This window comes from Egretta garzetta, unplaced genomic scaffold (genome assembly GCF_000687185.1).
Source record: "Egretta garzetta isolate BGI_Z169 unplaced genomic scaffold, ASM68718v1 scaffold111, whole genome shotgun sequence".
Lineage (NCBI taxonomy): Eukaryota > Metazoa > Chordata > Aves > Pelecaniformes > Ardeidae > Egretta > Egretta garzetta.
In genome coordinates this window covers 1,380,242-1,394,601 of record NW_009258672.1, presented here as the reverse complement: position 1 = coordinate 1,394,601, position 14,360 = coordinate 1,380,242, and the positions used below count along the sequence as shown (strand labels likewise).

At 37.8% G+C, this 14,360-nt stretch overlaps 1 protein-coding gene across 3 annotated transcripts in view; it reads right to left on the bottom strand.

Annotated features, from left to right (window-relative positions):
- MAP3K15 (mitogen-activated protein kinase kinase kinase 15) overlaps window positions 1–14,360 on the bottom strand; it is a 64,337-nt gene that overhangs the window by 34,997 nt on the left and 14,980 nt on the right. For all 3 annotated transcript variants that reach the window (XM_035888570.1, XM_035888568.1, XM_035888569.1), the window contains exons 5-6: window positions 12,963–13,069; window positions 177–347 (exon numbers count right to left, since the gene is read on the bottom strand). In XM_035888570.1, the coding sequence (XP_035744463.1) occupies window positions 177–347; window positions 12,963–13,069 (278 nt within the window). The remainder of the gene's footprint in view (window positions 1–176; window positions 348–12,962; window positions 13,070–14,360) is intronic.

Sequence of the window (14,360 nt, the reverse complement as noted above, 5' to 3'; positions counted from 1 at the left end):
ACAAGGAAACACATATCCAAAGATCTGATGCTTAGCAAACCAGTTACTCAGACAGGACCCTGAAAAAGAGAGGTAAGTAGAACAATTGATCTAATTCTTGCACCCCAGCTTTTCATAACCAGAAGTAAAATGCTGAAAATGTTTTTAAATAGATATTTTGGGTTTTTTTCTGTTACCATTCAATGGCATGATCTCGACTATTGGTATCTTTACAGTCAGAATCAAGAAACATATCCTTGTAGATCCTCCCACACAAGCAAAACATATCTGGAGCAGGGTGATCACACGTCTGCAGGACTTGAAGCATAACTTGTAGTGCCTTCTCTCTGTCACCTGAATTGTTTCTTCTGAAATCAAATACAGAGAATAAAATAAATGAGCTCAGATCTGAAACAGTAATTGCAAGATGGTGGAATAACATTATCCATCATCTATTCCACAACCCATCCACCATTACTATATACAGAATTGACTTTATTTACACTGACGTATGATTGTTGGTTGATTGATAAAAACCAAATGTATTCTCCTATCATGGGACTCTACTTCTAACTCACATAAGAACTGATTTAAACCCAGAACTCCTCTATGAAAAAATTTTGCCGTTTAACTTGTTTCCTCCCTGTATAAGCAGACAAGATTTTGCACATCCTGCACTGAAAATCAAGTGCCTGTTCAGTGTTCGTTACTGACAACACTTTAAAAACTGGCCATTTTCAGCATTTGAGCTGACAGCTCATTCAGCTATACCCAAGACTGGTAATCTTGAATCCAGACAATCCAGAGCCAATAGCAGGCAACACTGACTAATTACAGGGCTTCTCCTACAGGTCAATCCTATTTCAGCCAAAAGAATGATGGAGCTCAGTACGGGGCCTTTGAACTACAAGAATAAAAGGGCAAAACTGAACGGTATTTCTTTCTTAATTAAAATTCTTCAGATTAGAGACAAATTCAGAAAACAAACAGCTGTCATAAAGCTTCTTCTGCCAAATATTTAACTATCAGTTAGTTTCTTATCAGTAACAAACCCGTGATTAACATTTCGGTTCCTTATTATTATTAAACACATCAGAATTTTTGCCTCCCTTTACCTGGTTGTTTTTGTAAGTTTAAAATTCACTATTTACTGCAAAAAGTCACTTAGAAGAGACAAAAATGTCTATTTGCAAGAGTAACACAAACACAGCTTAAGAATTTAATAGCCTCTTCAAGACATTTTTTAATCATCAAAGAGATTTAAAATATTTACCAACTCCTTTTCAAAATTGTTTATCATTTTTTGATCCCTACCTAGGTATCCCGGAACAGGCTTACAAGTACTATGACTACTTTGTCAGCAATACCAGTAGCAGCTAACAGTTTCTGGTGCATTTATTATTTGCATGCCCTGAAAGGATTAATATTTACTGTAAAGCGGCTCAGTTCCATAGGTAACCAGCCAATGCAATAAGACGAATAACAACACATCTGGAGCAAAATTCAAGCTTCTGTGCATGCTAGATGACAGAGAACACCTAATAAGATTAAACAGCTTTGCAGATAGTTGTGCAGGCTTCATCCTGCCTTTGATGTCACTGTCAGAGTGCAAACTTTCACAGTGAGCACCTGAATATTTTTTAAAGCTTTTTTTCTTCAGATTGACTGTTGTTCTGAAATTAATATTGGTCTTCTCTAATGAGCACACAAGGAGAAAGTCAGTATCTTCTTTCAGTTTTACAAGAAATAAACAGAAGTTAGAAAGTGTGGGGGCAAATCCATTGCACAGGTCTGCGTGCTCTAACCAAACCTGTTCTGAACTAGCCGGATTCTCTCAGTAATGGTACCCAGGTTTCACTGTTGTTAATACAACCACAGAGAAAGTTCAGTAAGCAGAGCTTAGAACAAAATTAGGCCCTAAAATGTAAGTCCAACAGGTCCCAGGTCATGTGTAAAGTGGTCACAAAAGTCAGCATGTGTTCAAGCTTTTGCTGAAAACAGAAGAAATGCACAACTAGTACCTAACATACGGCACTTTCACATGGAAAAAAGAAAATTTAAAAAATCCCTGCTTCCTAGACAAGACAAACTTGGACTCAACTCTTCCTTGTATGAAAACAGGTTAAATATTAGTAATACCATTAAGAAGTGTTATGTACTGACTGAAAAAGCTGAACTTTAAAGAAAAAAAAGACAATGCATAAAGCAAAATCCTGCTTAAAATAGGACACTGTTCAGATTAACACTTCTGGACATCAAAGGATGAACCTGTACACACCAAATACAACACTAGAAGCAATTCAAAAGACCAAGCCCTAAATAAACAGTGTACTAGAGGACTCAAAATAAAATTAAAGGCTTCTATCTCTTATAAGGAAGGTATCATCATTAAAAATATATCAAAAATTTAGGACCTGATAAGTATACGCTAATCTAACAGGGTATTATTAAACAAAAATCAGAATCAGTTTAGATATCTTTATATTAAACTATTTTTCACAGCAGCAGAATTTGATGCCCATTGGGTAATACAAACCCAACATACTTATTACAATAATCTGCAAATTTTGGAACAATTACCACCTTCTAAAGTAATCTCAAAAAGAGAGGGTTAACCAAGAAAAAAAAAAAAACAAACCAGAAAAAAATCACACAACTTAGGCTACAAGCAACTTCTCTAAGTCAAAATGAAAATATACTGTTGGATAATATACAGAACCTGTTATGCTGGACCAAAACAGTTTTCCACCTCTAATTTCATACCCCACACTCTGTCAGATCTGCATGTCTGACAGCTTGCAACTTGTTTCAAGGTATCTTGAAACAGGTCTGTGGTGCTATCAGTACAGTAAAAGAGATTACCCTCAAGGCTGTAGCACTGACTTCTATTTTTCTCACCCAATATCAAATATATTAGCTTCCCCACCCTCCCTAGCCCCCATTTAAAGCCACAGTAGGGTGAATCACACAAATGCAGGTTGGCAGGGACCTCTGAAGGTCATCTAATAGAATCCCCTGCTCAGATCCAGACCATCTCCCAGTACTAGACCATGGCAGCCTTGGCTTTGTCTGAAAAGCTGAGTCTTTTAAACCTCCAAGGATGGAGATGCCACAGCCTCTCTGCGCAGGGAAAGCTGAGGAACTCTTTGTTATGATGTACAGTCGTGAGAAGGAAGGCAGAAAATGTTCTCTTTATGCAGTAAACTGGTGCACCAGGTGAGACTGATTCTGCAAAGCAAATCCCCCAAATATGAAGTTTTATGAGCCAGAGCAGAATCCCAATAGTCTGCTACAGAAAGGACCCTACCTTAAACAAGTCTGCATATCCATACAGTGAAAAAAATTGAGTCACTCTTCATGGTTTGTCTGGGTTTGGGGGATGCAGTTTTTAAAATCACTAATCACAATTTGAAAATTCTTTCAAAATAGAGCTTTATGTTTACAAGATATATTTTAATGGTAAATGGGCTAGAAAAAATACTACTACAGTTTATTCAGAAACTGTATTAAAACAAAGCACATACCATGGGAGAGCTGGTAATACTACTATTTTTTTTTCCACTGGTTTCTTTGTTAGCACATTTTAGTTCCCTCCCTACAAATCTTGCCTTGCTAAAACTTGCACAGCAACCAAACAGAGAAGATCAGGCTAAATTATGTGAACACAATAACTGGAAAAGCTACTGCCAGTGAGGAAAGAGATCTTCACATAACTTCCAAATACGAGGGCAATTATGAAAATATCCTAGTGCTCAGTGAAACACCACCAAAATCCCACAACGAGCAAAATACTAGGAATTAAAAGGAAATGGATGGAGATTAAAAATTAAAAATATCCTGCCTTTTTACAAATACCCAGCACTCCAATCTTCAGCACTGTGTACGGTTTTAGGCTGTATTTGAAAAAGAAATTAACATATTAGGATTAGGAAAAAAAAATCAAAGAAGGGAGAGAAGAACAATCAGTGGCATGGAATGGTTTCTGTATGAAGAAACTTCAATAAACTAAGGTTTTTCCAACAGAAACAACTATACAGATAATTTTTTTCACCAAGAAAGGTTGTCCTGCAGGTCACCTTTACAGCCTCTGATCTCTTCCTCTAAACTACTCACAGTGTTCTATTGCCAGTTTAGTTTTGCCTGGTAGTCTGCATCCTCCAGAAACTGCTCACCGATTCCCTTGCCAATTGGCTCATGTCGCCATGTGATTTATCTGCTTACTCTACCATGCTTCTTTAATTGCAGAAGCAGTCTTCTCGCTTCCCTGTTTACGCAAGCCTCTTTTACCTGTCTCCCTATCCTGCCGCACTATCCACTCCTCCTTTACCTCTTGAATCACTCCGATGGGCTACAGATCTGATGAAAACAGTTTAGCACATAATAAAACTAAATTTTTAAGCACGGGAATATAAAGGCACATACTGAATAAGCAGAACTGAGTTACAATCAAGTTATGGTGAAACTTCAGTTTTGTACCACATGTTCTAATTTATTGCTCTCCACCCCATCCTGCTGTCATATTCTGTTTTAGCTTGGGGCTGAAGTCGGACATTCTTATTCATGAGAGGTATTCAATTCAAAACCTTTCCTCTGAAGCCAAGCGACGACTTGAATGAGGCAATATCGCTTCTTCCAAAACACAGGATACATTTAAAAGTTTTCTACAGCTAAGTTATGAAAGGATTTTTTCCATCTGTCCCTGCCCCATCCCCACTTCTCCACTCTCTCCTCTCCCTCTCAGAAAGAAGCTCCTGTTCCATAACTTAGCAACTTCAGTCACCAGAACTGTGGCTTGGATTTAGAAGCCCAGAGGTACTCTATGCTGCTAGAGACACATTTGCTTGTTCCCAGGGGAGAACAGCTGCACAACCAAGCAGTAAGTCCTAGAGGATGCACTCATGATCTCTCCTTGTGTTGTAGGCACAGCATCCTCCTTAGCTATTGATAGTTAAGGGATCTGAGACATCCCTAGATTAAAAATTCATAAACTGCTAGTGGCACCAGAAACACTCCCTTTGCATATCAGTCCTGTCACCATCCGCCACCCCCACAATTCTCTAGGCCTCTCTGCCTCTGAAGCTCAAGAATAATTTCTCAAGGTTTGCTTCAGTTTGTTCAGGTTTTCTCTGAATTTGCACTAAAGGAGGGAGGGTACAAAAACAGTGATCAATCATCATTTGCAGAAAGCAGAATCTCTTTACAAATCTATCCTCCTTTTCCCGTCCCAAATTTACTTGACAAACACAAAAATTACTATCGCTCTCTCAGGAAGTCCCCAAACCACAAGTTGGTGGAATTAGTGGGAGTATTTAGGGAGATTTATCACTATATATTTTCCTGTCTCCATACTCCTCCCCAGGTATCTGCTATTGACCACTGTCAAAGATTGGTATCTAGACGAGAAAGAACTATGCCCTGAACCGTTATGGCCATCCTTATGCTGTTTCTCTCCCCTAGCTCTCAAACATCATCCAGAAATCTTATTCATATCACAGCCTCTCACCTGGAATAAGACTGCCTTACAGCAAAAAACAAATTCTCTTTTTTTTTTTCTTTTTGATTTCATGACTTCACAGTTCTTTCTTTCCCCTCAAATCCATTCTTTTCTCTGAATCCTTCTCTCCACTGCAGTCATTGTAAGAAGTCCTAGTCTTAAATATCCCTAAACCAAAAACTCTTCCTGCTCCAAAGGCTGGTTTTACCAGCTTTAAAGCACTGGCATGGTTAAGGAGCCAGAACTCAGTGAAACAAGCCTTTGTCCAACAAAATTAACAGGAACAGCGTGGATTTCACTGGGACAAGAATTAGCTCATTCTGTAAGTAACAGCTGATACAGTCTCTTTTTTCACCTTTTTGTTCACATCTTCCCCTGTATGGCTTGTTTCCATCTGTCTAGTTGGAGAAGCCTATATACTATAGAAAACCCTATGTCAGTGAAAAGTAATTTGCTCAAAGGAATCCACCTTTGGTTTCCTCTATATTTCATGTTGACTTACTGATTTGATCTTCTCGTATTATTTCAAGGCCTCTATAAGCAAATAGATTTCTTGAAGAGCAATGCACAGGGGAATAAATCAAACCATAACAAACAATTCTGAAAACATTTCCCATAGAGTAGTACATTCAAAAAGACTAACCTGTTTTTTGCAATGTATTCCTATATGAATCCCGTTTATCATCTTCTGATTTCAGCCTTGAAGCAGCTATCAATAGCTTACTGCACATGGTATGATTGAAAAAAAACACCCCTGATCTCACTGCCACATTGCCAAGGAAATGTCAGTGAGACAACTTAATCAGTTAATATAAATACAACCATTCATAAAATAACTGGTCTTCATACATGATACTGTGTTCATCTATTATTGTGTACAATACAACTTTGCTTACAGTAATGATATGTAATTAATATGTATTTTGAATTTTCTTGCATAAAAATAGGACAGTTAGTTAAATGCGCCTTAATAACTCCATAGCAGATGACCTGAACTGCTACTAACCATACAGAAATCCACAGCGAAATAGATCTCAAGAAAATTCTTAATTATTGAGGAATACAACAATTACTTTGAATTAGAGTTATTACACTTGCACCCTCACTAAGAACAAGAAAATAATTTGTGAGTTAAGACACATTTCACTGAGGATGCAATTTGATTGTAGAACCTTCAGTATTTGAAACAGTGAATGAAGAAAAACAGGACCCTAAACTGGGCTTTGAGACTAGAAATAAATTTGCAAGTCTCCAGTTTGATATGACAGGGAAAATAACAGCTTCCCCCCCCATACACTTCAGGTGCTTCATGCAAGCCCCTCATATAAAATGACTAGCCCCATGGTGTGTTTTTTACTAAATCTGAGTAATCATGGAACAGAACATTTTAAATAACCCAGTGTTTTTCAATGGGAATAATTTCCTATGACTACTATTATTCACAATTACTAGTGATTTTCTGCTTGCACCCTGTTACGCCCTTCACTTGCTAATTGCGGTTTTTTATTATTGTATTGGAATATGTTGCTTGTTAAAACACAACATGCTGAGTTAAATAATAGTGACTGCAGCTGCCCCCATCTTCAATGTAAGTGAAGATAGAACCGCCTTGGAAAAAGACTGAAGTCTTCACAGCTCTGGCCTCATGCCAGGGCTGGGTTTGGTTTTAAAGTCTGCTCTGTTTTGAACAGAATTTGGCATACCCTTTTGGCCTCTTTGCAAGCTTATGGAACTTGGTAACTCCAGTCCTGGTAAATAAGGCCAATTGGAAAATACTCAAACATAAGTGTACTGCAAACCATCAAAAACTTTGCTATGCAGCCCTGAATTAGTGAAGTAGATCTAAGCAAACAGCCAGCTGACAAGCACACTTAGCATTTGAATTAACTATAACTACCTGTACTTTATCTAGCTACTGTATATATACTACAGCCACAGGAAATAAAACAATAAAGAACAAACTAGCAACCTTTTTATTACTCTCTTACCCTGATTACAAGCAAATAAAATTCACAGAAATGGGTTGCAAAACTTTCCTGTCCCATTGGCTTTGATCATGATTTGTACTGCTCATGTGACTTGCTCAATACTTTTAGATAATTTGAGGCAATATAAAACACAGAATAGGAAATGGTTCATTTTATTCTAAAATGATTGAATAAGAGAAGAAATTCTATCAACTTTTTTTTTTTTTAAATACAGTATCACAGTTAATTGCCTTCTACAAAAGACTTGGTAGAAAACAATAGCAGGCTTTTTAAAAAAAAAACTTTAATATCTTTTTTCACTGTTTGGTCTGCGTTTTTCCCAGATGGATCAAAAATTTAACCATTGCTTATAATTAATCCACGATACTTTGATTCCAAACACAAAAGACATGATTATATGCACATATAATAAAGCACATGAAATCACTTTATATGTCCATCTCCCTTGAGAAAAATCAGAGTTTTTTAATTAAAAAGAAGCGGAAAAAAAAAGCTGGAGAACTAGTTTTAACACCATGCCATACATATAGGTAGTATTTCTACCTTCTTTTCATTAATGAAGACAGCCATTGCACTAGGTATTCAGGCAAATTACTTATTGGAGGGGTAAGTGGATGTGGTCACATGTTCAGATTCTGTAAGATATCAAATCCCAGGGTGAAAGCTTCCACAGAAAAAGGATCATGAACCAGCTCCTCTGTGTGTGAATCTAGACATTCATCAATAAAAGCACTTGGCAGACCTCAGCTATAGGAGCAGTACATGAAAGAGCTCATCTGGCAAGAGCCAGATGGCTAGCAGCATTAACTTAAGTCAGTCCCAAGAACTATACCTGTAATTCACACAGGAAAGCAGCATGGACAAAAGTAACAAATACAGTGACATGCAAACCATGGCACAACACACAGGAACATTCTTTAAAATTGCAAACCCCTCAAAATTCTAGGAAAAAAAACCAGAAATTCGGGTCATCGTTACAACATAAATTCAGGCCCATGTATACTTGCCAATGTAAAATTAAACTGTGTGATCAAGGCTCTGTGTGTGTGTGTCTGTGTGTGTAGTTTTTGTTTTGTTTGTTCTTTTGTTTAAAGGAAGCATGACTACTGGTCATCTCATACAAGAGTTGTAAAACCAGGTGGGAACTTATACCTAAAGATGTGTTCCATCCTATGCCTAAATTAAGATAAAATCAGACCTAAATCTTAGCTGGGAGGCAACAAGGAACAAAGTCTTAAACCAACGCACATCTGTATAGAAGACAGCACTCTCTGCTCTGCTTGTGTGTGGAGTCAAAATTAACTAGCTTCAGACACTGGTGGAGGAATGGCCTTTTCACAGAATCACAGAATCGCAAGGGTTGGAAGGGACCTCGGGAGATCATCTAGTCCAACCCCCCTGCTAGAGCAGGCTCTCCTAGAGCAATCTACACAGGACTTCATCCAGGCGGGCTTTGAATATTCCCAGAGAAGGAGACTCCACAACCTCCCTGGGCAGCCTGTTCCAGTGCTCTGTCACCCTCAGAGTAAAGAAGTTTTTCCTCATATTCAACTGAAACCTCTACAGTTTGCACCCATTGCCCCTAGTCCTGTCACTGGACGCCACTGCAAACAGACTGCTTCCATCCTCGTGACTTCCGCCCTTAAGATATTTGTATGTGTTGATAAGGTCCCCTCTCAGTCTTCTCTTCTTCAGGCTGAACAAGCCCAACTCTCTCAGCCTTTCCTCGTAGGGGAGGTGCTCCAGTCCCTTTATCATCCTAGTTGCTCTCCTCTGGACTCTTTCTAGGAGTTCCTCATCTTTCTTGAACTGGGGAGCCCAGAACTGGACACAGTACTCCAGGTGGGGTCTCACCAGGAGAGTAGAGGGGAAGGATAACCTCCCTCAACATGCTGGCCACACTCCTCTAGGACTTCTGAACAAGCAGCCAGAAGGGTGACCTATTTAGATAGTCCAGGCTTGGAAACAAGCACAAGCCTGTCATTGCAAACATCCATTATTAGCCTCTATGTTGTTAGACATATTATTATTGATGATTATTGAATGATACTGAATGACTGTTAGACATAAGAGATGACAAATCTAAGATGCTCTCAATGGCTTGCTCTGAGATGGGAACCAGGGAGGAAGATAGTGATCTAGGAGATGGGCTGTGCTACGTGAATCAGGGACCAGAAATCAGCATGAAAATGTCTGCCTCCCCCACATAGAGTAATGGTAAGTGCTTTAGTACATTTCTGCACAGTACTTTGCAGGCAGGCCCAGGATTGCTTTGCTCATGATCCAAGCCAGGTCAGACCCAGGATGGCTCTGAACCAGAAGACATGCAGCTAGGCTGGAACAGTGCTGAGGCTAAAGTAAAACATCCCTGTCCTGTCCCTTAGCTCAACTTGTTAATTTGGACCCAGAACTGCACACACCTGTGGTTCGGATTGGGCTTGTGTCCACCTGGTACAGCAAAGACCCGAGGCCCCCAGAAGCAATCCCCCACCACTTGCCTGCCACATCCCTAGCTCTATGCAGCACTAGAATAACACTGGCTTGAAAATGCTAAGTGAAATTAATTGCCAACACTACTCAGTTACAGAGTCCAAGAGGAAATAAATGAATGACTTTCTCTGTTGATTATGATCACAGTTCTGGCACGCTTTCATAATGAAATTAAGCAAACATTAATTTCTGCAGGGTCAGATGTTCTTACAGCTGCTAATTCTGTTTTGCTTATGATGTATTTTGTTCCTGGTAGGCTCAATCAGTTGTGCTGAGCAACATTAATACTTCTCTGTATGCTGAAATTAATAGCATATTAAGTGAAAACATTGTTCTATATTTTTATAAATAGATTCTGATAGAACTCACTAAAAAGAAATTGGTTTTAGAACAGAAAAAAAAAAGTCATTCAAAAATCCCATGGAAGTAAGATGCTAAAGGCAACTCTTTAGGGGTCGTTTTGAACTAAGCGGACTAGTTCTGAAAACGTTCAAGTCTTAACTTTTTACTTTTGCCCATCGTTTTGTTTCAACAAGGCAAAAACATCTGTAGAAGGTAAATTCTGCATTGTTACTGATAAAAAACTGGTCATTTATTTCTGAAAAAACCTTTCCATAGGAATGCTTAAATTGTTCCCAGAACACAAGGAGAGTCACGTTGGGTCAGGCTAGTGATTGATCAAACCTGTTGATGGGGAAAGCAAGTTCATGAGCAATTAATTTTGTCTTGTCTTACAAGGGCAGTATTGGCATTGCCATAACAGAAGATTTAATGGCATGAGGTCCACATGCTGCTCAAACTACAAAGAATTTGAAGACAAAGAGAGTAAAGGAGCTAGACAAATTTATTATGTGTGACCCTAGCATTATTCTTACTGGCAAATTTAAACATCTTGAGTTAAATTCCTGAAATAATAAAAAGTTGGGCAAATTTCTTCTGAAAAATAGGGCCAAATTCTTTTTGTTGAAAGCACTGCTCAAAACATCAGTATGATATCTTAAGGAGACTTGAATTTCAGAAGCTTTATAAGATCAAGCCTGCAATTTTTAAAGGTGGGGGGGGAAAAAGGTGGAAAACCGTAACATTCAATAATAACAATAATAACTATAATATTCAATAATGACAATAATATCTATACAGCCAGGAATATGGTTTATAATTTACGTAATTTAATTAAAGAAATGTTGAAACACTAGCTTCTACTTTAATATACTGCCTTGTGTGATACATCAAAAATTTTATACCAGAAGTGCATTTTTTCCTTTTATTTTTAAGCAGCCTAATGGGAAAATTATCTTTCATTAGGTGTGATAAATACCAGAGCAAACTGCAAGCTATTAAATGGATTCTCTCTGTCTTCATATATTCAGATCAAAATTTTCTGAAAGATACGCTTCAGCAAAACAAATTAACAGACTCAGTAGATGGTTAATCAGCTAAGATTTAATGGTCTATGATATCAGGAGTGGAGAATCAAGATACCCAGTGTTCACTTCCAGTCTTAAAAAAAAAACAAAACCACCTTACACAAACTGAATTATATGTAGGAACTATATTCATGTACTTGGTATCAGGAGGTAAATATTAATAATTTATCTTTATTATTATTAAAAAGGCTTCATCATCATCTACATTTGGGTTTAGGTTCCAAACAAGGGTATAGTTATCTTTTTCTTTGAGAGATTTGGGCATTGTCTGGCAACTGATACGTTCTTCTCACAGAGGTAATTCTCATTGTAATCAATTCACTTATCCGAACTTACTGGTTTTCCTTTTCTTTTTTAATAAAAAAGGCATTCTAAATAGGTTTAATTCCAGCCTTCAAAAGCATCACTAGAGCTAGCTGTCATAAAAGCATGGAGATGAGAAATACGTGCAGTACCAGTCACACCTATGCTGAAATATACTCTGTATTACTCATTACTACATTCTTTCAAAGATCACTATAAGCTATGTGCCACTGCATCACTCAGATGATCACTCGGCCTATTAATAAACCACCAGATCCTTTTCAGAAATCACTGTTTTCTGTGAACTTTCCTGTTGGCGTGTACTGCATTCTTTGTTCCTGTGTGTATGTCCTTGTATACAGTTGCATGAGAATTTTTTTTTTTGTAGAGAACAGTCTATAAAATGCTGTGAGAAGAATGTGCTTTGAAACAGAACTGATGCAGTGATATCCAATATTTTTCTGAGCAATGAATTTGCATTTACTCCTAAGCAACAGACTTACTACCACTTTCCATAAAATGTCACAGGAACTGCTTTTCTAGATCTATTAATAAATTCTTAATCCCTTTGACATACGTCATCTTGACACTGCCCAGTGCTAATTTTTAGTTTGCAGGTCACAATTTCTAGTAGCACGTGAATTGCATCTAATCAGTTACTTTTATTATTACATGTGATTTTATTTGTATAAGATCTATCTTATACATTACAATCTTAATATATTCTTTAGAAATTAAGTAACTGTTAAACATAGGCACTACAGAAATCTGTAGCTAACTAGGAGAGTTCAACAGTATTTCTGTGCTAATCTAGCAACATGCCCATAGGTCACCTTTCAGCCTTTCAAGGAAGCTGCATCATGAATGTGTATTCATGGATCAAGCAGTGCTTGTTACCTATTACTCTAATAACTCACCCATAACTCTGTTATGTTAAACTTTTCAAGACATTCAGAATAATCAGTGACTCAAAATAAACAACCTCAGCCTGACCAAGAACCCATTGGTATTATCGGAGTCTTTCACAATTACTCAGGTGGCCTTTGGAACAGGTCTACTCTCATCAGGTTGCTGACAAAATTATGGTTGTTGGAAAACAATGATTTCAAAACTTACAAGCTGTCCTGGTGCACAGGAAGTATGGGGTTAAGGAAAGATGACTGGTGAGTATCAGCGCATGCAGAAAGGGAAAAGACTTCGACATTATCTGCACTACAAATTTATACATAAGCCCATATGGAACAGCAATAAAATGAAACAACCTCAATCGATCATCCTTACCGATTTAACGCAAAAGCATAATGAAATTTAATGTTGTGTTGATCAGCCAGGTCACAGGTAGGAAGCATTTCTAGCGTTTCTACCAGCTTCACCATAGCATCATAGTCCTGGGATGAATTGGGGAAAAAAAAAAAAAAAAGAAATAAAGAAAATGAAAGCAGAGGAAAGCATCACTAAACTAAAATGTATCATGACTGCTAGACAGTATCTCAGGTGGCTGTTCCTAGAAGAGTCAGTGAAACAGCCACAAAGTCTGTGAAAGGAATTAAACAGGGATTTTGTCTATCCATGTCAGTACTTGCCTCTTCCTCACCTCAATGTCACTGCCCAAATTACTGAATCCCTCTAGCCAGTTTGATTGATTACACACACAGCCCAGGATGAAGAGGGGCTGAAGTCTGGCTCTTTCAGGCCTTATTAAGGACTCCTGATGAATGACACTTTATCAGGTCCATGGGCAGACTCGAGCACAGCTCATTCTGCGGTATGTCAGCTGGTTGTGCATTCATTTTGTTTTCTCAGGGGTAATCTGCATATACATCGCTGCAGAGGCCAGTTTACTGACATCACAAATGGCCTCACATTACTTAATTTTTTTGTTCAAAACATGTTTTGAGATGATTACATTTCTCAAGGGAGAAGACCTTTCAAAAGAATGCAAATGATCAACAGAGGCGATCAAAATGAAGTTGGATAAAGTGCTGCAGGAAAATACACGTCTCAGAACGGAAAGTTGGGTAATGCAGGATGACGTGGTCACCCACTGTGCTCACGACCCATTTATACTTATGAAATAACCCACTTAGCTTCTGATGGAAAAAAATCTCCATAGAATGGTTGGAAGTATATTTTAAAAGGGACGTCAAACACACAGACTGTCATTTTGGAAATACAGCACACAGACTATGTTTTAGCAAAAGCAGAAATTATTTAAAAACTAAGATAAAGAAAAAAAGTGCAGTTATATTTTAAAAACAAATTAATGTTTCTTTGAAGGATAGTTTTCAACTTTTGCACCTCTGGCCAATACAATGGTCACAACAAATCCATTTTCTTCATTTCTAAATATGTTTTGGGGACAAGGGAAGAAAGGGAGGGAAAGGAAAAGCAAACATCTCGCTTCAGTAGGGAATTTATTTTTTTTTTAAGGAGGTAAAAAATTACTAAAAACAAAGGAGGAGAACTCAGGAAGTCACCTAACCTGTGTCTCTTGTTCATAGGCAAAATAAATAAGAGTCTAAAACCCTTAAGTTGCCCAACAGACAAGTCAAACTGCTAAACAATATAACAATTTAGTGTCAGCTTTGAAACACTGTTTAACAAACAATGAAGTACAGAAGAACAAACAAGAGCCAAAATCCCTTGGTAAAATAATCTTCCTTAGTCTTTACAAACATA